This window comes from Bidens hawaiensis, unplaced genomic scaffold (assembly GCF_021521415.1).
Source record: "Bidens hawaiensis isolate Kalapana, Puna unplaced genomic scaffold, B.hawaiensis_p1.1 tig00004525_1, whole genome shotgun sequence".
Lineage (NCBI taxonomy): Eukaryota > Viridiplantae > Streptophyta > Magnoliopsida > Asterales > Asteraceae > Bidens > Bidens hawaiensis.
Genome location: NW_027491273.1, coordinates 1819823 through 1847700, shown reverse-complemented (window position 1 = coordinate 1847700; position 27878 = coordinate 1819823). Strand labels below are relative to the sequence as shown.

Here is a 27878-nt window from a genome sequence, read left to right as displayed (position 1 = left end):
TTAGAGTTTGTTCATGGGTATTTTAGGGTTCGAATTGGTGAATTTGTGTTAACCCAATACATATATATTAATGTGGAGCCTAGTTGTTCCAATTTGACCCGACTAATAACATGTTTTAATCGAGATTACGCTCACTTTAGAGATTGGTTTAATTATCGTATGTGTTGCCAAATCAATGAAAGAATTGAAATGAAAAAACAAAACAATATTTAAGGAATAATAACGGAAACTAAATCTTTGAGTGATTACAAAGCAAAGGATAATGAAAAGGCAACTATCCTGAAATTCAAGCTGTAGATAGAATAATGATTAAAAAAATAAACTTAAAGATGAATTTAATTGTCAACATGAATACTTTAAAGCGACAAGTAAACGAGAACCTAAAATAATTTTTGTAAGATTTATGTATGAATTTTAGATAATAATACGGTTTTTCACTTTTTAAGTGTTAGCTTTGAAGACAACAACCTTGTAGACAAAGCAAAACAAGTAAAATTGTTAGGGTAGATGAAGCATGTGCATTGACACTTACCTAAGACTTGGTGGGGATTTAGACCTCCTAATAGAGGAATCGCCAAACATTCGTTCCAAATCATGTTCTTCTTTGACGTGTTCTTGTCGCATTCATTTGTATAGGCCCCGGGTTTGATAAAAGGCTTATTCAGCGTGTGAAGCAAACATTTTAATATTTAAGATGAAGTCATTTATACCGTGCTAATTTCAAGTGGTTTAAGGGTTGTTATAATGTGTATGGTGCACCGTTGGAACCGCACAATTTATTCATTAATCTAATTAGGGGGGAAAATCAACTTTTCTTTTCTTTTCTTTTTTTTTTTCAAAATTAGTAATAGTATACTCAAAGTAAAGAGTATAACATACTAGTTTCATACTATATCTTTTATCTTTGATCAATTGACTCGGATTGTTTTCTACACTTATTATGATTTACGAAGCCATGTGCCGTGTATATACGTAAATATCACTTGTATGTAGCGTTGATCATATATATAGTGGGAGAGAGAATGATCAACGGTTATCAATCACCTTGGATGTTATTCTAGTCTTGACTGGGTGGTAAAGATCTTTAATTTTTTGGAGAGAAGACCATAATTTAAATCCATTATTTTGATGTAATATAGCATGAAGTAGATGGATTGGTGAGTTGTTCAAAAATATAAAAATTTAACTTTTTATTAAATGCTACTTGGGGCAAACACTGTTTCCTAATATTAGGAGGTTGTTAGTGTTAAAGGTATCGACATTTATGAAAACCTCAAACATAATATAATACATGTCATCGTTCTTGAACAAATAAGTACTTGTATGATGAAAGATAAAAATGTTTTTCTGCCTTTTCTTTTTAGATTATAGAACATAACAATCAAAACACGACTCTAAAATTTGAATATGATATTTACAAGTGCCACTAAAATTACAATACATGAAAATATCATCATTTATGAGTCATTTAAGACATATAACTCTAAACTTTAACAAAATCTGAAAAGTTATATCTTTTAAGGTTGTGTGCTATGGTGCGGGGCTTCGAAGCTCCTCCACAGTGTCACGTCAGCGTCACGTGGGCACTGGGGGCATCGAAGCCCAAGGGCATAATGCCCCTCTATGGTGAGGGGGCTTCGAAGCCCAACATTTTCTTTTTTTTTATAAAACAAAAAAACCAATACAATAATATATAACACAATAAAAAAATAAAATAATACTAAAATACAAAATAAATTAAATAAAAAAAACATATAAAAAAATTAAAGCTATGTGATGTGGTTAAAATAGCAAGGGCTAGTTAAAGCGCCACGTTATTATCACTCTCTTTTGGCCGTGTAACATTCGTTACTTTTCAAACCCGAAAACCCGACCCATTTCAAATTTTCAATTTTGTTTATAAATATATATTTTGTAATATTCTCAAGTTTCGTTTATCATTCGTTCATTTCTAGTTCATTTTGTTCAAATAACAAATCTACGGGATTTAAAGTTTCTGTTAAAACGAGTCTCAATAATACATTAAATATCCAAATTATAACTTGTCATTACATTTCAAACACGTCTCAAAGTACAAGGTCAATTGGTAACTTTATTTTAATTTTCTGTTTTAATAAAGCTTCAAAGATCAAGGGCTAAAAGTGAAAATACATTTAAATTATATTATTAATATAATATAACTAATCAGCCATCTCCTTCATTCCCCCTTTTCCGATTTGGGTTTCCGGCGGCCGGAATCCGACGCCGGCCACCTTAAAAAGCCTCCTTAAATCGCAACTCTATTTTGTAGCCCATTCACTATACATAGCCTTACAAACAGAAAAAAGGAGGAAAAAAAGAATATAAAAATCGGATTTTTTAAACCGAACTAACAGTTAAACTAAGAAACTAGTTTTCATTTTTCAAACGGGATATGCGAAAAGAATCCTTTGGAATCGTATAAATCTCAAGACAAAAAAGAATAAAAAGATCTTCATGTAATTAATAGCCGATAAGAAAGAACCCTAGATACCATATCTGGTGATTTAACTAAAAAGTAAAAAAAAAACGTGAAAAATATCCAACCACATTGCTGCCACATAGGCATGTAAGCTCTCACTAACCTTTATAAAAACGCGTAACGGTTTAACCAACATTAAACTATTAAACTTATTACTTAATACTTTTATTAAATATAAAATATGTATGGGTGAATATGATTGGTTGGAAAAACACCGAGCCGATATTCGCTTAATGAAACACCGAGCCAATTCTTTTAAATCACTAGCCTCTTCTTTCGTACCGGAGTCTCGGTTTTCCGATTTTACCCCTGGACCCAACTTACGCATTGGCGTAAAGAATAAGAAAGCTGATGGTCGTGAAGGGTATTTTGGGGATTTTAAGGTGGGGTTAAAGAAGTTGGAGAGGAAGAATAGTGAGTTTATGGTTAAAGCTAAATCTAGTCTGGTAAGTGTTTTTTTAAAGGTTAATCGGTTTATATTATTTTTATGGTTTTGTTCTGTGTACCGGTGTAAGTGGTATTACTTACGCGGTAAATAGAACAAACACATCGTAAAATGTAAATATAATAATATTAGAGCATGGACACGTGGTTGATAAGATGGTTTTTTTTATAATCCCGAAAAACGTCACATCATCTGGTTTTACCATGGTGTCTTTTGTTTTTTTGCTGAGCTCGGCTTGTTTCATGTTTTTTTTAAAAAAACTAACTTTGGTTGCGGGTCATTTTTCAAGCTTGGGCTTGTCTGGTTTGTTTTTATTAATTAATTTATATGTACATATTTAATTATTTTTTATATTTTGGGAAAAGCTTAAACGAGCCTAAGCTTGAGCTCGTGTGGTTACTGTGGTACCTTAAACAAGCCAAAGCTCAGCTTGCTCGTTGTAGTTTGAAACTAATTTATAGAAGTCCAAAAGAGGTGAAACTTAAAACTTTTTTATATTTTGAGAAAACCTTAAACGAGCCTAAGCTCGGCTCAAGCTCGTGTAGTACCTTAAACAAGCCAACGTTCGGCTCACTCGTTGTAGTGTGAAACTAATATATAGAAGTCTAGAAGAGGTAAAACTTAAAAATACACAAGACTCGAGCCCTTGGCTTGATAACTAAACAAGCTTTATTTGAGGCTCGGGCGTGGCTGTTTCGAGCTTTCTATCGATCCAAGCTCGAGTAGCCTGCGAGTAGCTCGGCTTGTTATCTAGTTCTTGGCTTGAACTAGAAAAACCGGATTTTGGTGGGGCCATTGTACTTTTAATATATAAAATACCGAGAGAAATGGTCGGTTAAAAGTAAAAATATCGTGATGATGTGGCAATGTTTTAAGAACTCTTTAGGCTTATTTTGTTGGGTGAGCTTTTAAAGAATTAATTTTTTTATGTGATAGCTGACTAGGCACTTTTTTTTTGGTGTTTTCGGGTGTTTTTATCGTCAACGGTCTTGTAAATTTTATTTTTCTATTTTTGCAGAAATCTATTTGCAAGGAACCAGACAACTCAAAGGTATGAATTTAGTTTTAAGTTTTAACATATAAAATCACTTTCATTATATTCATAATGTTTCTATGTCACAGGACATTCCACCATTGGATTTCCCAGAACTTGTTGCATATTTAGTTAGGCAATCAGGACCACTTTTAGATCAATTAGGTGTCAAGAAAGGTAATTAGTTATATATATATATATATATATATATATTATATTTTGGTTACATAATCCTAAGCAGTTAATGCGGAAAAATATCGGATATCGTTTGAGGACCGATATATGAGATATCGGTTATCGTGGTGGGATATCGGTAATTTTAATATCATGCAAAATTTATATATATAGCACTTTAACACTAACAATTCAGTATACTCTCATACTATTAACAAATTATCCTTTTGCAACTTGCAAAACATTAACAATTGTAGCAAGTAGGAACTAATTAAGAATCAAAACGCTAAAATCACTAAAAGTTGAAAATTAAGTCTTAAAACACTGATATCAGGAATATCGGTGAAATATCTGTCAATATCGCTGATATGATTGGTATTGATATTCTGACTGATATTCCACATGAGGACCGATAACAGAGATACCACTGATATTGACTGCATAACATAATATTCTGATTTAAATTCTTAAGCATATATTCTGTTGCACAATACAGATGTTTCTGACAAAATAATCCAAAGTTTATGCACCAAAAGAAAAAACCAACTTATGTTAACTCCTATTCACGCTCGCGAATCCTTCAGTCCTGAAAACGATATCATAATCGAAGATTTAGATACACGAATTGCTAGTGTTCTTCATAGCACAGGACATAATTATGATAGTGGATTATGGGATGATGTTAGTAATCATGAAAGTGGTAAAAGGCATGTAGCCATTGTGACAACTGCTAGTCTTCCATGGATGACTGGGACAGCGGTAAATCCTCTGTTTCGAGCAGCGTATTTGGCAAAATCTAGGAAACAAAGTATTACATTGTTGGTTCCTTGGCTTACAAGGAAAGATCAAGAGTTGGTTTATCCTAATACTATTACGTTCACTTCACCGGAAGAACAAGAAGTTTATATTCGGAGTTGGCTTGAAGAACGAATCGGTTTCAAAACCGATTTCAAAATTTCATTCTATCCGGGAAAGGTAAATTTTTGAATAAAAAGACTCATGCTTTCAAAAAAAATTCATTTAGTGTGGTCTGACCCTTAAACTGGTCAAAATAAGAACATGATAGTAGACTGGCGGTAACTTTGACCATGTTGACTTTTTTTATATTTGGTGTCTAAAAACCGGCTAACTTAGGTTTAGAGTAATCTGACTCGGTTAACTGGTAAAAAATAAGGACATGGCAGCAGACATGTCGGTAACTTTGACCATGTTGACTTTTTAACGTGGTGTTTAAAAACCGTCAAACTTAAAAGACTGACATAAGTGACAACCTTTTTTTTCAAAGTTCGAGTCTTTACATGGTTAAGACAAAGTGTGACCCGATATAGAAACCGCACCAAATGTTTACGTAGCTACCTTTGTATGCAAAGAGAGTTTCAAAATGTTAGATTTAAAATGACCCGCTAAGCCAGACAAAACAAGGAGACATGTCGGTAACTTTGAGCATGTTGACTTTTTTAAAGGGCAGTTAAATGAAAACTTCTTTCAAAGTTCGAGCCTTTATATGGTTAAAAACAAAGTGTGACCCGATATATCATTTAGAGTAACAAGGCCTGTTTTCGGGTCACACTTTGTTTAAACCATAAAAGGCTCAATCTTCCAAAAAAAACTTCATTCTGTCCCTCTTGCAGACATGTTGGTGACTTTGACCGTGTTGACTTTTTAACGTGGCGTCTAAAAACCATCAAACTTACAAGACTAATCTAAACGAAAACCTTTTTTACAAAGTTCGAGTCTTTGCATGGTTAAAAACAAAGTCTGACCCGATATAGAAATCAAACCAAATGTTTATGTAGTTACCTTTATATGCAATAACCTTTTCAGTAACGCGATAAGTTTATCTATGCGAAATTATACTGACAGATACATTTATTTGTTACGATATCAGTTTCAAAAAGAGAGACGTAGTATTATACCCGCTGGAGATACATCGAGTTTCATTTCATCTAAAGATGCTGACATTGCAATTCTTGAAGAACCCGAGCATTTAAACTGGTATCATCATGGTAACCGTTGGACCAACAAGTTCAATCATGTCGTTGGCATCGTTCACACAAATTACCTAGAGTATATAAAGCGGGAAAAGAACGGGACCCTCCAAGCATTTTTCGTGAAACATGTAAACAATTTGGTCACAAGAGCATACTGTGACAAGGTACTTATTATCTACTTATTACAGACTTTTATAACGTGAGTATCTGGTATTTAATATTATATGTTTAGGTGCTTCGACTATCGGCTGCAACCCAAGATTTACCCAAATCTGTAATATGTAACGTGCATGGTGTGAACCCGAAGTTTTTGAAAATCGGGGAGAAAACGGCTGCAGAAAGGGAAAACGGGCATCAATCGTTTTCGAAAGGAGCGTATTTTTTGGGCAAGATGGTTTGGGCTAAGGGATACCGTGAGTTACTTGATTTATTAGATAAACAAAAGGATAACCTTAATAGTGCGTTTAAGATTGACGTTTATGGCAACGGTGAGGACGCTAACGAGGTAAAACACGCAGCCAAAAAATTGAAGTTGAATGTGAACTTCATGAAAGGCATAGACCATGCAGATGATTCACTTCACAGGTAACTCTTACACAGTTACAATATTTATATTTTAGGGTGTTTAGTTCGGTTACGGTTTTATCGGTTTTACCATTTGGGCCTGAATTATATGAACTGAAAAAACTTGTCACAAAACAGTGAATTTAGGCATAAAACTTTGGGCCTAAATCTTTTTGTTAATTCATGATTAATTGATTATTATACATGTTGGCTCAAATTCATGATTAATTTGATTATTAATCAAATTCTTATAAGTTACTTATCATTCATAATTAAAAATGAAAAACCATATATTTGATTCGGTTCGGTTCATTTTTACCATTTAGGATTGAAATATTTGGGTGGCTGAAACTAATGAATTTGGGCCTAAATCTTTTTTTGTTAATTAATAAGTGATGGATTATTCTATTTTTTAAATTCTTACTAATTTACTTCACATTCGAAATTAAAAATGCAATATCCATACATTTAATTTTTTTTTTCTCGGTTTTATTACACACAAAACAAAAACGAGCCAAAAATTCGGTTTTCACGAAAACATAAAACCAAATTGTTAGTTATCTCAATTACATATAAATTTTTATCAATTTTTTTGTTTCATGCACACCCTTAATTTATGATTTCACATACATTCAAATGACTAGTCGTATGCCCGCGCGATGCAGCGGGTAACAGTACTTAAAGGTTGTTAGCGAACCAAGCCTAGGTTAGCTTGAGTTCGACTCAAACTTAATGCCCTGCCGATTCAACTCAGCTCGAAATTAAAGCTGAAATCTTAAATTCGAGTTCGACTTGATTAAAAATCAAGCTGACTCGCTCGACTCAATTTGGGACTACGATATATTTTAAACTTGTAATTATTTTAACTCTTAAGTTTTATATAAACTTACCTTTTTGTTTTTTCATATATGTTTCATCGTTTTATATAATATAGTATATATTACAGTTAATTTTTTTTACTTGAAGTTGTTTCACATTTAAATATAGCTTGCAATCTTTTACCTAAAACTGCATCACCTTAAAAAAATTTATCTAATGGTAAGAGAATTATTCAACACATGCTATCATGAAACTTAAATAAAATTAAATTGATTAGGACAATTTTAGAAATAATTTAGAAACTTACTTTATGCTTGAAAATTTCAAACAGAACATTCATGAGGATATGTAGTTTGTTGTCAATTTGGTAGTCGGTGTGAGGCAAAGAATCAGGTTCTCTCGACTTATATGTTTGACAATCTCGAACGAAACATCCATGAGGATACTAATCTAAAGTGATACGGGAAACAAATTCTTATTTGAACACTTCCTATGGAAGTGCGATAACATTTTATACATAATAACATAAAAAAAAAAACAACTGCATGCATTTTAATCATTGTAATATGTGTGCTATATAATTGTTTGTGACATGTTAAACCGATGGAATGATAGCTTTATTTTATGTGATTATACATTTACGCCAGTCAACATAATGCATATATTCTTTTTGAAGTAAAAATGCGTCTGTATTTACTCATATATAGTTTTAATATTTATGATTATGTGATTTTTTTTAATTTTTATTTCATCATTTTCCCTCATTTTTGCTCATAAACAATTGAAAATAATTTCATCTATTCAAAATATACATGCTTTGAAGTGGAATGATGTTTCACATATTGGTTATATAACAAATAACAGACGTGATTTTAAAAATATAAGAAAGGAATCTGAATTTGGTCTATCATGCTTTAATTGTGTTTAGTAAAAATAAATATGTGAAATTATGATGTATCTCATTTGACATTAGATTATAAGAATAATATCTTAATAAACAATTTTTAATTTTGTTAGCTTCAAAGGGAAAACTGGTTCATTGTTATAGGGGTGTAATTTGAAAGTTTGTAACTACCAACCATATTATAATAATGCTTAATTAACTTGTACAATATTGCATAGTAAACTTGTACGTTTTAGTTGATAAGTTGATATTGAATAAAATTTACATCGAAACGTTGCAAAAAATATGCACTTCGCAATGGTAAGTCCACCATTTTTTATAGTATAATATATTAAAATATATATAAAGAATAAGAATTTTAAATGAAACTGTCAAAATGAGTGTTAAAGATGAGGGGGTAATTATGTAAGAATCTTTAAAATTTACAAAAGTTAACTGTAATTAAAGGGTATAAATTGTAACTATGCTAATTAATATGGAGAGACACGTTATATTTGATGTTGCAGTTACCTTTTTTGCCTATCTTGAAGCTTGTAACATGTGCTTTATGAGTTGTAAAACTCTTAAATTTACATTCTTAATTTTGCCAATCACTCATGCTTTATATGTAGTAGAGATATAACAAAGGTAAAAAAGATAAAATTGTTTACAATTTGTACTTTTTCGCAGTTATAAAGTGTTCATAAACCCGAGTGTGAGTGATGTGCTATGCACCGCAACAGCCGAAGCACTCGCAATGGGAAAATTTGTAGTGTGTGCAGACCACCCTTCAAATGACTTCTTTAGATCATTTCCCAACTGCTTAACTTACAACTCACCACAAGACTTTGTAGAAAAAATCAACTTAGCCATGAACAACGAGCCACACCCTCTCACATCGGACCAGCGGTTCAGTCTTTCATGAGAAGCCGCGACCCAACGGTTCATGGAATATTCTGACATTGACAAGATACTAAACAAGACTAGCCGGTTGACTAGGAAGTCAAACTTGGTTCCTGACTTGATCGATGGAACCTTAGCTATTGCGCATTATTGTTTTACTGGTAACGAGTTTTTGAGGCTGTGCACCGGTGCAGTACCGGGTACTAGGGATTATAACATGCAGCACTCTAGTGATCTTCGTCTTTTACCGCCACGTGTCGAAAACCCGATTTATGGTTGGTAAATATAGGTATAGAAGTAAAGTAATAACCATATTCTCCATATTCTTTATGTATAAAGTATAAAATAGTTGTTTTATAATTAAGCCTTATATGGTAGTTAAGTTGGTTTAGCACATATGACTTTGAGTGTTGTGTATTAGTTGTGTTGGACTATTGGGTAATTAATCTTTCTTTATAAAGCTTACTTGCATAGAAGATATTTTATATTTAAACTAGAATCACTTTAGTTCCGTACATATACGCTATATTTTGTAGATTATTAGACTGTCTAGTGGAAGGCTACAAAATGAGAGAAAATTTAACATGTGACGCTATGTTAGCAGATGGACTATTTTTATTTTACGGGTATAGTGGTTTATAGCCCCCCCACCCACTTATTTTATTATTTAATTCATCACACCAACGACCAAGGTATGCGATCGACTATAAAGAAAGCTCTAAACTCAGGAACGAAGTTACAAATTAGGTCGAGCAGTGCACGAGCCATGTAAGGTGTAAAATTAAAAGGGGTGGATTTCATATATATCCCTATAAACATACAAAATATCATCTATATCCAGCCAAACTTCAAAATATTAAATATACTCTTTAAAACCGATTAAAATATCATGCATGTCCTTCTTCACTTTATTTTATTTAAAAGATTATAAAATATGACCAATCTACCCTTCGTTATCTTAAAAACTTAAATGTTTCTTATTTATCGAGCCTTTTTAACATTTTACTACATCTGCATCTTCATCTCCAACAAAACTAAACTTTCATGTCCTTTCCGACAACCATGGAAAGGGTTTCACCGCCGCCAAAACATTTTCGTTTATTAATAATAATTAACTAATTCATACGATTTTAGTTTTAATTTTTTATATTTTGAGAAATGACTATGCACGAGCCTAAGCACGACTCGAGCTCGTGTAGCGCCTTAAACATGATTGACGAAAACCCTCTTCAAGTTTGAGAATTTTGGTGGTGTCCAGTGGTGGTGTAGACTGTAGAGAGCGAGAAAGAAGAGAGGATCCAATTTGCAATAATATCATACCATAGGGTTGCAAATTGCAAGGGTATTAGTGCATTTTTATAGAAAACTCGTGTTGTGACTTGACGATGGATCCAATTGCGAAAAAAAGACCACGAGAACTATAGTTGCGTAAAAACCACATGGGATTAAAAGTTGTGTTTTGGGTCTCACCATAGGGACCAAAACTGCAATTAAGTCATTAAAGATTTATTGAGCAGATTAGGAAATTAAAACTCAAATATAAAGAATTTTCAAATGAAACAAGTTAGATTGAGACACTACAAGAAATTAGGAATAGTTGTTATGGAATAAACCTATGACTGATTGGTCCATGTGAAACGGGTGTGGGGTAATAGAGCAAGAAAAGAAAAAAGAAAAAAAAAACAAAAGAAAAACTTATGCAATGTGGAAAATTTGTAAAACATGATTACCCTTAGTCCTATCCCTATCAAAATTATTCCTGCTAAACATTATTCAACAGAAATAATTTTGGTACTTCACACCTTCCATTTTGGTGTTATGTATAAATTCTCAAGTATTCTACATTATATGTGCCTTATAGTTTTGGTGTTATGTATAAATTCTCAAGTGTTCTACATTATATATGCATATTTTTTTATATTATTTTCATTTGTCACGCCCAAATAATCTCAATTGTAAATTTGATATGACTTACACACCAACATCTCCTTATATAACTTGATTGTAAAGTCATATTCTAGAAAAGAGAAATGTGAGAAGAATGTGTGACCATACATAAAACCCCTTAATTTTTTTTTTAAATTAGTAATAAAAAAATCATAACTTAAAATATAAATAAAAAATAAAATATAAAAAAGAAAAAAATTAAATGTTTCCTCCGTCATTTCCGTTAAAAAAAAGACACAATGACGAACCTCTGGAAGCAACCTCTCTATTCTTTGGGATAGATGTACGGTATGGCTACAGCCCACCCTCCCCAGACCCTGCTACACTTGTGCTATTAATGGGATTTTACTGGGTGTTATTGATTGATTGAATAACGAAAATAAACAAAAATCATAATGATAATTAAAAAAAGACACAATAAATCACAAATATAATACAATGCCGTCTAAAATATAACACAATGTTGAGTAATATAACACAATATCAAGAAAAAAAGACACAATGTCAAAGAAAAAGAAAGACACAATCAATGACGAAAATAAACACAAAACACAATGATAAATAAAAAGGCACAATGATCTTTTTTCCTAAACTTTTTGTTCTTTTTTTTTTAGAACGAGGAAGACGGTGGAAATATTTTTGTGTTTTTACTTTTTCGTTTTTTTTTTTATAAAATTTTGAGTTATGATTTTTTTAGGTTCTTTTTTACTACAAATCCTTCTTATCATTCTTATTTTTGTCTTCCTTTATAGAGTAACTTGACTATTTAATTACTTAAACGAAATGTTGTTGCTCGACGGTTAAAAAAATCACAAGTGCTTCTAACATTTTGTTTGGATAAGCACGACGTAGCTTTATGGGTTTTCCGTCATATTCACTTTCCCTATATGTAAAGTGTCTTTTCTTAATATTTTACAAAAGTAAAATGTTCAAATACAACAATTCAAGATTAATGATGTAATTAAACTGTTTAGAAGATATTTTAGACAATAAAATTCTAAATCAGCTGCCAAACGATTTATTTGCTATTTTGATTTTTCCCCCTTTTACTTTTTATGATACCTTGTAGCCGCCAAATCTTTCTTGTTTCCTGATTAATTTAATTCAAGTAAATGAAAGTCTTTTTGTAAATTCAAAAAAAAAAAAAGAATGTTTACGAAGACTTTGTTAACTTATTTCTGATTTTCAATGTTCCAAAAATGCCCAACATGTTTAGCATCAACTAAACATGGTGAAAGTATCCACATTACAATCTATTTTCCTGGCTTTACTAAAATGCTCATTCAAGGTTTGATGGTTTATTTTGAAAATCTCTCTTAATATTCATAATATATACCTATAAATTAAATTCAAGTTTCAACAAATTAATAATTTATCAGAATTAATTTTCTAATTTAATTTCAACATAATCGTTTTAGTTTCAACAAATTAACAACCATATTCGATTAAAATATCAAATTCAAATGGAAATTAGTTTACCTTAATGAAGTTATGCAAAATTGGAGATTCTAGATCGGATAATCTAAATCGGCGGAGTCGTGGAGCCATCGGTTGTGGAAGGATGGATCAAACAGTCCAACGAAGGTGGTCAAGCGCAGGGTGGAATTCGGGGGGAGGAGGGCAATAGAGTTGTGGAATATGCGGCGAGGCAGTAGATGGTAGGCGGCGGTGAGCGACGCGATGGAATGAAACGTAAGATGAAACACGTAAAATGTTAAAGTGAGCACTAAGGTGCAGTTTTTATTTTTTAAGAGGTAAAATATCTGCAGTATACGGACCACATCTGCAGACCTTTGTAGAAGAAGAGGTGGACCAAAGGTCTGCAGTCTGTAATAAGAAGGCTGCTTGTTTTTTAACTTTTGCAGACTGTTAAAATAAACTGAAATATAAATAAACCGATTTTTAATGATTCAATCTCCTCAAGCAAAATCAAACCTAGGTCTTGTCAATATGAGTTCACAAATGCTATATATATTGATTTTAACTTTCAAATACACGAAAACCTAATGAATAAAAATTTTAACAATTAAATTCTAAAGAGGCGGCAGGAGTTGGCGGAGAACAACGGGGATGAGAGGTAGCGAAGTAGGGTACAATAGGTTTATGCCCCGAGTGTTGGATTTCGATAGGTGGTGTAGTAGGGGTTGTGCAGGGACGACGTTGGTGGAGGGGCGACGACTAGTGAGGACCGAGGGGGTGGTAGCTAGGGTTGAGAGTCTGTGAAGGAGAACAATGGTTTATGAGGTTAGAACGAGTAAAAATGGTTGGGCCGGATCTGTACTAAGAAAAGCCCACACAAATCTGTGAGAAAACAAACACTCTGTAAAAGCTCATGTCAGTGCGTGATCTATACAATAAAGACAGAAAAGCTCTCGAAAGGCTTTTTTTTTTCCTAAAGCAAACACCACTTAAAGAAACCCTTATTAGTTTTAGTTAGTATTATAAAAAAATCTAAAAAAGAGGTAATTTAGCATATTTGATCTTGGGACCCTCACTTAGAAGTCAAAGGCTTACCCACTAGCTCCCTTATTCATTCATGTTTTATATAGGGTTTACTTCAGTGTTTTATAACACCTTGTTTGTGCGCATATAATGTATATACTGTGTGGGCCTTTGGGTGGATATAAAGTGAAATTGCACTAATTTTTACGCATTATTTTATTAATTTCGTTAAAATAGTGTTAAAAGTGGCGGAAGGTTAATCAGGCATCATGTGGTGGCGCTGATAGCCGAAAGACAAGGGTACAAATTGGCTGGGATCTTGATGGTTGAATGTTACGTGCCTTATGTCCATGGCTTGATGCAACGTCACCATCAATGTGGGGGTCTCATTGAAGCAGCCTCTCTATTTCTATGGAGTAGAGGTAAGGCTGTCTGCATCTTACATTCCTCAGACCCTACCATAGCTTTGCTATTGGTTGGATTTACTGAGTATGATGATGATAATGATCCAGTTTTTATATTGACGATTTATTAAAATTCTGAAACTCAGTGAGTGCCGGTAAACCTAGGGCCTACATATGTAGCTAAAAAGCTAAAAAATGTTTTAACAATATTCGAAAAACATATAAATGTTTACTGGATTAGGCAATTATTTTGAAAGGTCATTGAAGGCAACTTCTGATAGTCAAATGCACCTAACTTGTTTTCAGATCAGTTTTAGAAGCTTCGTTTTCCGAAATCAAGTACAAAGAGAATTTCCTCCGCAAATAAACGAAGTCTTTGGTTGTCATGTCACATGTGAAAGTCATCATCATGGAATGAAAAATGAGGTTGTGCATTCTTCTCACAATCATATGTTCTTATGTCTTGTCGTTTTATAAGCATAAAATAACATGTTTTATGTTGCATTTTTCGACTACAATAATGACATAAGTTGTTACGTTTTATATGTGTAAAACAACATACTTTATGTCGCATTTTTCAACTACAATAATGGCATATGTTATTATGTTTCATGTGTGTAGAACAACATATTTTATGCCACGTTTTTCGACTATAACAATGACATACGTTGTACGTGTTGTATGCGTAAAGCAACTTATTTTATGTTGCATTTTTTGACTACAAAAAAAACTTGAATAAAATTAAGTTTATACAAGCTTGAGCCAGGTCTCGAGCTCATTTTATGGACAAGAGCATATACACATTTTTACTAGGCTCAATAATCTTGAGCCTAATCTAATAAGCTTATCATTTGTATAATTATAATAATATCTATTCACATAATAAGTAAACAATTACATAGTAAGTATGATAATTATAATATAATGTTGAAAATGTACAAACTATGTTACCTTGATTGATGACTTTAATAAAATCGTAGGCCTCTATATGTTATTGTCTAAGAATTCTTCTTGGCCATAGTACTTACATTAAGGACTTGCATTGACCCATATATGCCTCCTCGAAACTATCTTCACAAATCATGGCATGTAAGTTGGCCTATTTGGGCATTCATAAGCATAGAAGCATCAATATTTTTTTACGCAACGGGGCTTTCATAGTACCCGAAGAAAAGTCTTTGACACCATGATGTTCTAACCATGTTTCGGCTCATATCTGCAAGCCATTGAGAAAGTAGTAAAGGGACTCTCAATAAGACATTTGATTCCAAACCAAGAAGATTGTGATGCATAACATACATGAAGAACACAACTATCAAGTCATCTCTGTAAGATATATTCTTGTAATGGTTATATCGCGAAAGATGCATTGTATGCACGAACTAAGGTTTCTTCAAAGCAACTAGTAAGCTCTTGCACTCATAGTATGCGTGAACTCTTAAGTTCACGCATTATCTAGTACTAAAAAATCTTCTCATAAAGATCTAAAAATAATAATTGCCGTATTAATTGTTTATTGGATTACATCGAAACAGAAGGCAAGCGGGCAACAAGCTGCGCCGCTACCCCTTTTTGAATCGCAAAACTCAATCTTTTAAAAACTATATTTGCTGATCTTGGAGTCATAACATTACTATGCATGACCCGCTGAACACGGGTACTTGCATGGTAAATTGCTCGCTTAGGTAGTACATGCATAGAATAGTGTTTGCTTAGTCCAAGTAATCGCATAAAGTGTAGTATTCGGATAGAGGAGTGCTCAACATGTGTGCAGGCTATGGTTGTATATATATGCGTACTTTAATTAAAGCGCATACTTACGCTTTGGCTTATTCTTGACGAGCGACTACATGGGAGTTTTCACCTAAGGGTATAGTGCTCGCATACAATGGAGACTGATAGTTTCAGATGTGAACTTTGTACTGATTTGCCATGCAATACAATGGTAGCTTAGTATACTTCAGTTATACCGATATGTGAAATCTAGATCCCCTCTTTTACATGTTTTTTGGACGGTATGCATACTAGACAAAAAACGTAATAGCCTGTTTTATAGTAAAGTGAAGTGTTATATTAAAATAAGCATGTTTTATAGTTAAATTGATAATTTTGAAAGTAAATACAGAGGGTAATGATTTTCAATGATAATACAATGTCGACTTTGTTATATCTCTTCATCGATGAATAGATATAATGGATGTTGTATAGCTTTCTTTTGGGAGAGTCCGATATAGGCGGTTTATCTACAAGACTTTAGTTATAGGGCAATGCCTTTGTAGCTTATCATAGTTGTATAGCTTGTAGTTATAGTTGGAAGGATAACGGCCATTCCTGATATCATTATAGTTGCAAACCTTTACAAAAGGAGAATTTGACTTAGATGAAGAATGACAATATGGCAGTTTAGTGTTATAGTTAATAGAAGTGTGTTGAAATACTAGTTAAAGTTTTTGCTAAAGTAATATGAAAATGATACGTTTGTGTTTCATGTTAAATCTTTATTTTTTTTTTAAGTATGACTATAACTCATTCAGCAACACTAACTTTAAGTATGCTTTACAGGTAAAGTACATGCCCTTTTGGGGACATTTGGTCATGACGATACTGGAGCAGGCTACCTGACCTAGACTGGCATCTCTTTATGTTATCATTTATAAAGAATTCTAAATAAGGATTTGTAATCCATTTGTGTACATGGGATGTTTTGAGACATAATTCCGTTGCTAATAGTGAAGTTTAAGTTTAAGAACTATGTTGCATGTGTAAACTCTATCGATGTGACACACCTCAGATTTGAGGTGTTACATTTTTATTTAGGTAAGGGGTAGTGTGCGACATGGGCGAGAACACCCCCCCCCCCCCCAGCGATAAGAGGGCGACAGGGGGCGACATGTATTTGTCGCTATTGACCGTTGTAAAATATTATTATTTGGCCGTTTTCCAACGGTCGGACATATTTAAAAAAACTAATTTATAAAATTAATATAAATATCAAACCAATTCAACCATTTTCACAATTTCATATATTAACTCATCCTACAAAAACCAATATCATTCAACTTTCTTTACTAAAATGGATTCAACAAATACTTCCAACATGGTGAAACAATTTATTGAGAATAAGAAGAAGATAGATCAGATTATGCAAGAGACGGCAAAATAGGGAGGTGAGAACGTGAGTGCATTTCGGGCCATGACAAATAAGATAGCTTCTAGTTCCACTAGTTCTCGGCCGCGCATAGGCGATCGTATATCATTCGAGACCGTGTGGATGCGAATGATCGTTGATGAAAGACTACTTCAACGACACGCTTAGATACGAGGACGCTAAGTTTGAACGTCGTTTTTGAATGTCTAGACGTTTGTTTTTGTGCATTGCGGAAGATTTGGAGCGCGAGTATCCGTATTTTCAATAAAAATGCGATGCAAGAAGATATTTATGATTCATCGTCATCCAAAAGTGTACTTCCGCACTACGCATCCTCGCGTACGGAAACACAACCAACATCAACGACGAGTATTTAAAGATGGCGGAGAAAACGATACGAGACACATCAGAGAATTTTTGCAACAGCAAAATTTAATTTGTTTTAAATAATTATTTTTTAACCTACTTGTTTTAATAATTATTTTAAATTGTTTAAATTAATTTTTTTTAACCTACTTGTTTTTAACTTAAATTGTTTTAATCATTTATATATATAGGAATAATACAATTATACGGTGATCGTTATCTGAGGATTCCAACTTCAAACGACCTAAGTCGCATATTCCAGTACACGAAAGTAAACATTCTTTTCCTGATATGATCGGGAATATAGATTGCATGCATTGGGAGTGGGCTAACTATCCAACCGTATGGCGAGGTCAATACATTCGTGGTGACCATGGAGTACCAACGATTAGTCTTCAAGTCATTTGTTCACAGGAACTTTGGGTTTGATCGGCCTACTTTGGCGCTGTCGGGTCCAACAACGACATAAGCGTTCTCAACTCGTCGCTCGTGTTAGAGCATTACATCAGCCGTAGCATACCGGTCTTACCCTTTTATGCCAACGGTACCTACTACCATCACGGATACTATCTGGGAGATGGGATATATTCGGAGTACTCAATCATCGACAAAATGTTTTAAAACCCGATCGAAGAAAAAAGATAATATTTTAAGAAGAAACAAGAGTTCGCGCGAAAGGATATTGAGAGTTGTTTCGGGGTTTTAAAAACGTTGGCATTATGTGAAAAAACCCCTTTCGTGTACACTCGATGGGCGAAAATGAGCGATGTCATGTATATGTGTATCATATTGCATAATATGATTTTAGAAGACACAGGCAAAGCAATATACCAAAACTATATACAAGGTGTTAAGGGTCATGTTATCTCGAACATGATACCGACAAGTATTCTGGTAGTTGGGATTCCTAGTAAGCTCCAGTATTCTGAACTAACCAACTATAAGTTGTATTTATTTTTGCTTGCAGGCTACTCAAGTCTATAACGGCTCACAACAGCTAGGGTAACTAATTCTTACCTGAATAATGAATAATCGGAGAACCAGTTAAGGAGCATGTGGGTAGAAGAATAAGTCTTCTAACGATCTAACAGCTAGGATTTCCAGGTTTATAGGGCATTTAGTTAATTTTGCTTTCTATATAATGAGGCTTGATGAAACGATTTAGAACACATTCTCTGCACTCACAACACTCACTATTCTACTATAGTCGTCGCTCTCATCAAATTTCTGGAGCTGTAATCACTTTTTCGTTATTAATAAATTGAGGTAGGAGATGTTTTTCCTCTCCTGAGGTTTTTTCTGAGTATCCTCACCAGGATCTAAGGCTTTTCCTCGCTACATCGCCGTGTCACCCTTTTACTTTGACGAGCACCCTACCTCACTTAACGAATTGGTTCAATTATTGCTTTAGTAATTTTTGACCAAAACACCAGGGAGCGTTTCCGAACAATTTCCTAAACCAACTGAAGAACAACAAACACAAAACACTCATAACCTATCATTAAGTGAGATACTTAATCAACATAAGGTGGATTTAGTAAAGGTGCAAGCTTCTTAGATGGAAGTCTTTCGTTAAATGCGAGTGGGGAAAATTGGAGTTATTTAGAAATTAGTAAAGATAGATGTAACATTTTATGTGATATTCATTTATTTTGTAGTGCTTAGAATGGTTATTAAAAATATGCAATTCCAAAGTCTTCTAATGAGTGTCAATGCTGCAATTATGATTTTATTGCCTTGCATGATGTACTTGAAACATAATCAATGTGAAACAAGTACAATCTATTTTTCAGGATGGTTGAAACTAAACATGCATGCATTTTGTTTTCATTGTACATGTAAAAAAATCTAGCACTTAGTTTTCTTGTTTATTGGTTTTGCGTTTCTGGTATTTCTATTCACAAAATTCAAACTACTTATATAAGACCAACCTCATTTCTCCTGCAAGTGATCCGTTACTAACTTACTAGCACATTTTATACCTTGCTACCTAGTGCCATATTAGTCATGGTCATGAAGAATGCTTCTTCAACTATCAAACATGCCATAGTCGATTTTGCGATCAATATCAAAAACATCGGGGTGGCAGATCCGAGAAGGATTACACACTCGTTGAAAGTGGCACTAGCCATGACAATGGTCTCTATGATTTACTTTCTACAGCTATTTTATAACCGCATGGGTGATGCTGGAATATGGGCTATCTTAACTGTTGTATTGGTTTTTGAGTACACTGTTGGTGAGCAACCTTTTCATATCATCAAAAGAAAAGTTTTTAACCTTTAAATGCGGATTATCAAATGCGAATGCATATGATGACGAGAGTATATACGTGCATGCCCATTGATTCTTAAATAAGTTTTGATTGACAAATAAAATTTTTGAATGCATATACATATATATAGTAGTTTAGGGGAAAAGTAACGTATAAATTAAATTAACGTGCTAACTATAAGAATCAAGTAGTGCGATTATATATACAAATATTGTAATCATGTAATTATATCCTAGTGTAATTACACTATGTTGTATATATAATTACACTACTTGATTCTTATGGTTAGTACGTTAATTTAATTTGTATTGATCCAAACCCTAGTAGTTTAATCAAGTAATTATTTTCATTATTAAATAAAACTTTTTATTTCATTTTGTACTAGGGGCAACTTTAAGTAAAACTTTGAATAGAGGGCTTGCGACTCTCGTGGCGGGTGTATTAGGTGTTGCGGTTGATTTGTTTGCTAGCATATTCGGATCAATAGCTAAACCCGTTATTCCTGGTTTCTTTCTCTTTCTAGTAGGTAAAATTCATTATTCTGGTTTCACTAGTAAACACTCGTGATACAACCGATGTATTTATTGGTATGTTGATATTTCTTGATAATATTTGTTAACCGCAGTTGCTCTTGCTACTTTTACAAGATTCGTGGCCAACGTTAAGAAGAGGTACGATTATGGGGTTCTGATATTTATACTTACTTTTGCCATGGTATCCGTATCGGGCTATCGAGTTGATAAAATCATAAAGTTTGCTCATCAACGGTTAACGACCATAGTTTTTGCTGCTGCAACGTGTGTACTTATCTCCATATTGGTTTGTCCGGTGTGGGCTGGTGAAGATCTTCATAACCTCATTGTTAATAACTTGGAAAAGCTTGCTAGTTTCCTAGAAGGCGCGTTTTAAATTTATTTACACTCACATATTAATTACTTCACTTAGTTACAAATCCTTTTGCATCTAACAGAGATTAACAATCATTTTATAGGATTTGGAGATGAATACTATAGAATTTCTGACAGTAACAAATCATGTATTGCTGCTTATAAAAGTGTTATTAATTCTAAAGGGATAGAAGAATCGTTGGTGGGGATACTCTATTTTTTCTAACTTTTAAATAAATTTCACTTTTGTTTGTGTGTGTGTGACAAGCTAGAATGTTTGTTAGTTAATGTGCATACGTATATATTACATAGGTTTTATCCTCCCGTTTTACGGGGGTTGTTTCCGTTTTTCGTTTATAATATTTATAAATTTCTTTTGGATTTTAATTTTATTTATTACAATAAAGTTAATAATATACTTAGGGTTGATGATGAACGGTTTCACAAATAAACGAGATGTTATAACTAGTTATTTGGATTTGATGAGACCCATGACTCGCTTATTTTTTTTACTATAAAAATGTTTCTTAATTATAAATAATATCTTTTTTAAAAAAAAAATCAGATATTAACTTTTAGTATATTTCTATTTTATAGGATTTTCATATCAAATATTTAATGAGATTAATTTTTAATATAATAAGATGTTATAACCCTTTTTAAAGGTTTTCTGGGTTTGGTGAGACACATACCCATGAATTCGGGTCAAATGCATGAGAAGCCTCCATTTACAAATAAAACAATTTGGTGACTTGAGAGAATGTAGAGAGCAAGCAAATAACTTTTAAAGGTTTCGTTTATATATATTTAAGACTTCCTAATTTCTATTGAATTATATTTGAGGCAGGCAAATTTGGCGTGGTGGGAAATAGGTCATGGAAAATTTCGGTTTCGTCATCCATGGAAAAGGTACATTGAGATTGGGGTTTATACACGACAATGCGCATACCATGTCGAAGCTCTTAATGGATATCTTGAAGCCAAAGATGAAGTACTAAATTCATTTTGATACACGTATGCGTGTATACATGTTACCAACTTTCCATCATTAGTCAAGTTTCATCTTTTGTTATAGGCACCTTCAGAGTTTCAAAATACAATCAAAGAGCCGTGCGTAAGAATGAGCTCAGAAGTAGGAAAAGCGTTGAAGAATTAGGATTATCGATGAAGCGAATGATTTATCCTTCTAGTTCGACCCTTCATATAGAAAATTGCAGAAGAGCGGTAGATGAACTCAAGACCACATTAAAAGTCTCAAGGGTAGCTGAATGTGATATACTAGAAGCCATACCGGTTATTGCAGCCACTTCGATACTCGTTGAGATCATAAAATGCGTTGAAGCGATATCCGAGGCCATCAATGAACTTTCTAAACAAGCCCACTTTAAACATTCAACTGATATAAAACCGGATAATGCCGAAGAACATAATTTTCTTAATTGTGGTTCGGATTTAAAAGCCACCGGTGCTAGAGAAGATGAAGAATCCATTATTGTCACGGTCTTGTCTGATGATAAAATCCCTCAAGAATTGGATCATGATATAAGCAAACGAGAAATCAACTAAGTTTTTTTTAAATAAATTTCAAAGGAAAGGAAATGTGTGAAATAGTAATTTTTTTATATAGTTTTATGCATCATTTTGTTTAAATATCAATAATCATCCATATATACTAACCAATAAATCATTGTGATGTACTCATGACCTAATGACATAATGGTCTAGTGGTATGGTTTTTTTATATAGTTTTATGCATCATTTTGTTTAAATATGAATAATCATCCATATATACTAACCAACAAATCATTGTGATGTACTCATGACCTAATGGTCTAGTGGTATGGTGTCCACCTTTTAAAATGGAGGTGATGGATTTAAATCGTTGCAAATGCAAGGTTAAAGAGATTTTAGATGAAAAAGAAATTTGTTGTTTAAAAAAACAGTTGTGGCGTCCAGGGTTTTATCATATGCATTTATTTTGAAAATTTTAGTATAAAGAAGACGACATTTACCATGCGATAAGACAGTCGCTTTGTTATATGTCAATTAGGTTACCAACAGTCGATAATCTCTCATTGAAATCAGGTGAGAAATTCATTCGTACACAAAGGCTTCACTAGACGGATGTAGTTAAACAGCAATATGAAGTGATCGCTGTTGGGAAAAACGACCACCTAGCCAACGGTAAACAAAAATTGCAGAATTAATCTTCGTTTGGCTAAACTTTTTCCCGACCCGAATGAAGCAATGTGGGTGCAAACAAATGGGGTATAATTTAAATGTAACAAGAGACACAAAATTTTAACGTGGAAACCTCTCAAGACGAGAGTAAAAACCACGGGACTACTAGAGCCGCTTCAAATCTACTATCACCAATAATAGCAATACAAAGTCTTCTATAGGTAAAACTAGAGGCATACACAAATCATCATATATTTGGCACAAACTAACTTCAAGTATATGGAACCAAATACAAAAGAGTAAACGAGTAAGATGAATCACCAACGAGAAAATAATCGGTATCTGGCACGTCTCTTATCTTCAAAAGCAACACTTGGAGCTCTAAAGAAAAACTTCCCTTCCTCTCTGTAATTTTAGGCCAGAGAGGAATCTCCAAGAAAAATACTCTCTCTTTTGTGTGTCGGCTGAATACGATGCACACCACAAAACCTTAACATATAAACCAATTAATATATATGTTTGTTTGTTTGAAGTCCACGCAAAGGAATATGGGCATGGCAACCAAATCACAATTAGTGATTTTGTGTATACGGTTGGTTGGAAGTAATAAATCACATTCTTTTTTTTCTTTTTTTTTCTTATTATTAAATAATAATAACACTAATAACCCATGTATAATAATATTTATTATTGGGCTTTCTCAAGGGCAAAAAATACCCCAACAAATCTCCCCTTTTTTGTCTATGAGAAAGAACTCACCACCCTGACGAGCGAGCAACATATCTTCAGTTTCTCCCTTGCCAAAGCTTTGGTCAACATATCGGAACAATTATCATCGGTGTGAACTTTATCAAGTTCAAACAACTTGTCTTCAATACCATCTCTAATCCAATGATACCTCACATCAATATGTTTATGTAACATCCAACTTTTGTTAAATAATAAATAACGGAAAGTTTTGTTGTTAACTGTGTGTCGTTAAATTAGTCGTGTGTTAAGTGTTTGGATAAGGATTGGGTTTGGTAAAGGAAGTGGGTGGTGGGGTCCATAGCCCTCTATATAAGGCCATCCCCCCATCCTTTCACCATTTTCTTCCCACAACACACACACTCCCTAGAACACACACATACTCTCTCTCAAGACCCGAATCCGAATCCGGGCTAAAGTAAGGAAGATCTTGGCGTTCAAGTGTCTTCAAACAACAAGAACACGTCCAGATCCTCAAGTTGTCCAGATCTGAACCGAACCCGGAGCAAAAAGGTAAGCTTCGGCCAAAGGATTAAGTTTTACGGTTAGAATCGACATGCAAACCGATGTAATGATAGATCGGGCTGTGAAATGTAAGAAAAATATGAACTTGGTGAGTTTTAGCCTCACGGGTGTATTATAGAACAAAAAAGGTGACGTCTGGACTATGAGAAACACGAGTATACAAAGTTGGTACAACCCAAAACCCATAAAAAGAGTAGAATCGGGTCCTAAGGAGGAAACAAGGAGAAAAATGGCTTTAAAATGGTAAAAACGACGAAAGGCAGGAATTTCGCATGCGAAGCGAAGAAGTCATGCGAAGCGAAAAATTCCTGCGAAGCGAAATTCCATACGAAGCGAAAAGGTCATGCGAAGCGAAATTCCATGCGAAGCGAAATTCTTCCATGCGAAATTTCATGAAATTCATTTTCTGATGCATTTTTGTTAAAGGACTGTTAGTAAAAATAAAATTTTTCCGAGCTGACCCCAGCCAGGGGCTCTGCCCCTTGGACCCTGCTAGGGGCTGCCGCCCCTAGACCCCACTACCAGGGGCGTTGCCCCCGGACCCCCGTTAGTTGTGGGTTTAATTAACTTAGATGTAAGAAGTAGTAGTAATGGATAATTGATGCGTGTAATGTATTGTACAGTTAGCCGTGCACAGCTAAGGAAGGGCATTACCATTGATGGTGAAATAAATCGTCTCCATGTGAGTTCTAGCCCCATTTCTCTTTGAGATGGTTTCGGGGCTGTGTGCATACTTGTAAGAATGGTAACATATATATACTTATGTGCTTAACGTGAATGATTAATGCAAGAATGAAAGAAAGATATATATGTGATTAATGCAAATGATTAATGTAAGAATGAAAGGAAGAGGTTAGAACTTGTATATGTTAGTTATTTAACTTAACATGTTTGTAAGAATCTAGAAGGAATGTGAAGTAAGAGTCAGGGTGGCAGACCCTTCTAATGCCTGGGCAAGAATAGTAAGAGTCAGGGTGGCAGGCCCTTCTAATACCTAGGCAAGAATAGTAAGAGTCAGGGTGGCAGGCCCTTCTAATACCTGGGCAAGAATAGAGTGGCCGACTCTACGATATCGGTGCAAGAAGTTGGGTGGCAGACCCTTATAATATCTGTGCAAGAAGTCGGGTGGCAGACCCTTATAATATCTGTGCAAGAATGTATGTATAATTGTATGTTTGAAAGAATGTGTAAGAATAATCCTGTAAACTGTTAAACTAGAACTCACTCAGCGTAGCTGACCTTTAGTATGCATGCAGGCAAATAAGCTGAGGCAGCTGGCGTGAGGAGGGACACATGGCAGGGACTGGAGAGACTGGCATCTTGGAATAGAAGTGTTATGAATTGTGATGTTATGTTAAGACAATTCAACTTTGTTTGAGACAAGAATTGTTGTTTTTGTAATATGATGGTGAATGTTTAATTATTCCGCAAGAGTTTTAATTAACTCTGATTTTAGAACTGTGTTTATGAGTAAATCCAACGTCAAAGTAGGGTTACCGGGAACGGGGCCTTACAGTTTAGTTCTTCTATGATACATAGAATTCTTAGCAAGGTGAATAGCACTTTGATTATCACAAAGACCACGTAGCGCTATTGCATAAAGTCAAGCTCTTGCATAAATCTTTTCAACCACAATAATTCTTTGCATACTTCTGTTGCTGCCATATACTTTGCCTCGGTAGTAGACAAAGCAACACACTTTTGCAGTCTTGACTGCGATGACACGGCTCCCCCTGCAAATAACGTCAAATATCCAGAAGTGGATTTCATGTTGTCCTTATTTCCTGCCACATCAGAATCCGTGTAACCAACAAGCATCGGCTCCCCATTTCCAAATGTTATACCCAATTTGGAAGTAGCACGTAGATATCTAAGAATCCACTTAACTGCTTCCCAATGCTTCTTACCCGGATTTGACAAGAACCGACTAACAACACCTACTGCATGGGCAATATCAGGTCGTGTACATACCATTGCATACATCAAGCTTCCAACCACTGATGCATATGGAACAACGTCCATCTCTTCAATCTCTTTCTCAGAAGTAGGGCAATCTTTTTCAATTAACTTAAAGTTGGGAGTAAGAGGTGTACTAACCACATTAACTTTAGACATCTTGAATCTGCTAAGCACCTTTTTAATGTATTGCTCTTGTGACATGTGTAACTTCTTTGAAGCTCTATCTCTAGTAATCCAAATGCCAAGAATATTCTTAGCTGGCCCCAAGTCTTTCATAGAAAACGACTTGCTTAACTCTTTCTTCAGCTGAACAATTTTTTCTACATTCTTGCCAACAATCAACATATTATCAACATAAAGCAATAAAATGATGAAATCATCATCACCAAACCTCTTAAAGAAAACACAGTGATCAGACGCAGTCTTTCGGTAGACTTGCTTCCCATAACTGACTCAAACTTCTTGTACCACTGTCTCGGCACTTGCTTTAACCCATAAAGACTAGTCTGAAGTTTACAAACATAGTCTTCTTTACCTTTAACCTGAAAACCTTCAGGTTGCTCCAGATAGATTTCTTTATCCAGATCACCATGAAGGAATGCTGTCTTGACATCCATTTGCTCAACCTCAAGATCAAGACTAGCGACTAAACCAAGAATCACCCTAATGGAACTCATCTTCACGACCGGAGAAAAAATCTCATCAAAATCAATACCCTTTCTTTGACTGAACCCTTTGACCACCAATCTTGCCTTATACCTAAGCCGTGAGGTATGTTCTTCGGTCTTCACTTTGTAGACCCACTTGTTCTTCAAAGCTCGTTTGCCCTTAGGCAACTTGACCAACTCAAAGGTATTGTTCTCATACAAGGAATCCATCTCATCTTGCATGGCTTCAACCCACTCTCTTTTATGCTTATCTTCCATGGCCTCTTTGTAATACTCGGGCTCTCCCCCATGAGTGAGTAAGACGTACTCACCAGTCGAATAAAGAGTAGAAAGTTGACGGTCTCTCGAAGGCCGCCTGAGTGGGACAAATGCAGGCATATCTACTGGTAACTCGGGATGAATACCCTCATCCAACTCTGCCTGCTCTTGATTATCAACATTATCGGTACCATGTTGTTCGTCATTCTGAATATCATCTTCGTGATGTGGCTCAGATTGCTGAATAGGAATAGGATCCAAATCAATGAGATCATCAGTGTACTGGGAACTACCTGTGTGTTCTCAATATCTTTCAAACTCTGATCTTCCACAAACACAACATCACGACTTCTTACAAGCTTCTTTGAAACCGGATCATATAGCCTGTATCTAAATTCATCTTGCCCATAACCAAGGAATACACATTGTCTAGACTTCACATCAAGCTTTGATCTTTCATATTTGGGAATATGCAAAAATGCTTTGCATCCAAAGACCCGCAAATGACGATATGAAACATCTTTGCCACTCCAAACCCCGTCTGGAACATCATTATGCAAAGGAATACAAGGAGTAAGATTAATAACATGCACCGCCTTATTTAAAAGCTTCCCCCCAAAGCGAATTTGGCAACCCTGCATGTGAGAGCAAACATTTAAACCTTTCAACCAACGTTCTGTTCATCCGTTCTACTAAACCATTCAACTGTGGTGTCTTTGGAGGTGGCCTTTGATGTCGAATACCTTTCTCTCTACAATA

The 27878-nt window shown here is 34.4% G+C and overlaps 1 protein-coding gene and 1 pseudogene across 1 annotated transcript; both read left to right on the top strand.

Annotated features, from left to right (window-relative positions):
- Window positions 1–2847: 2847 nt before the first annotated feature.
- LOC143626832 (digalactosyldiacylglycerol synthase 1, chloroplastic-like) lies at window positions 2848–9735 on the top strand. The gene is made up of 7 exons (XM_077096789.1): window positions 2848–2946; window positions 3964–3996; window positions 4068–4155; window positions 4649–5127; window positions 6041–6307; window positions 6376–6728; window positions 9100–9735. The coding sequence occupies exons 1-7, from the start codon at window positions 2923–2925 to the stop codon at window positions 9332–9334; spliced, it is 1479 nt and encodes a 492-aa protein (XP_076952904.1). The 5' UTR covers window positions 2848–2922; the 3' UTR covers window positions 9335–9735.
- A 9891-nt stretch (window positions 9736–19626) lies between these two features.
- Window positions 19627–22347, top strand: LOC143626882 (aluminum-activated malate transporter 8-like; annotated as a pseudogene).
- Window positions 22348–27878: the final 5531 nt, after the last annotated feature.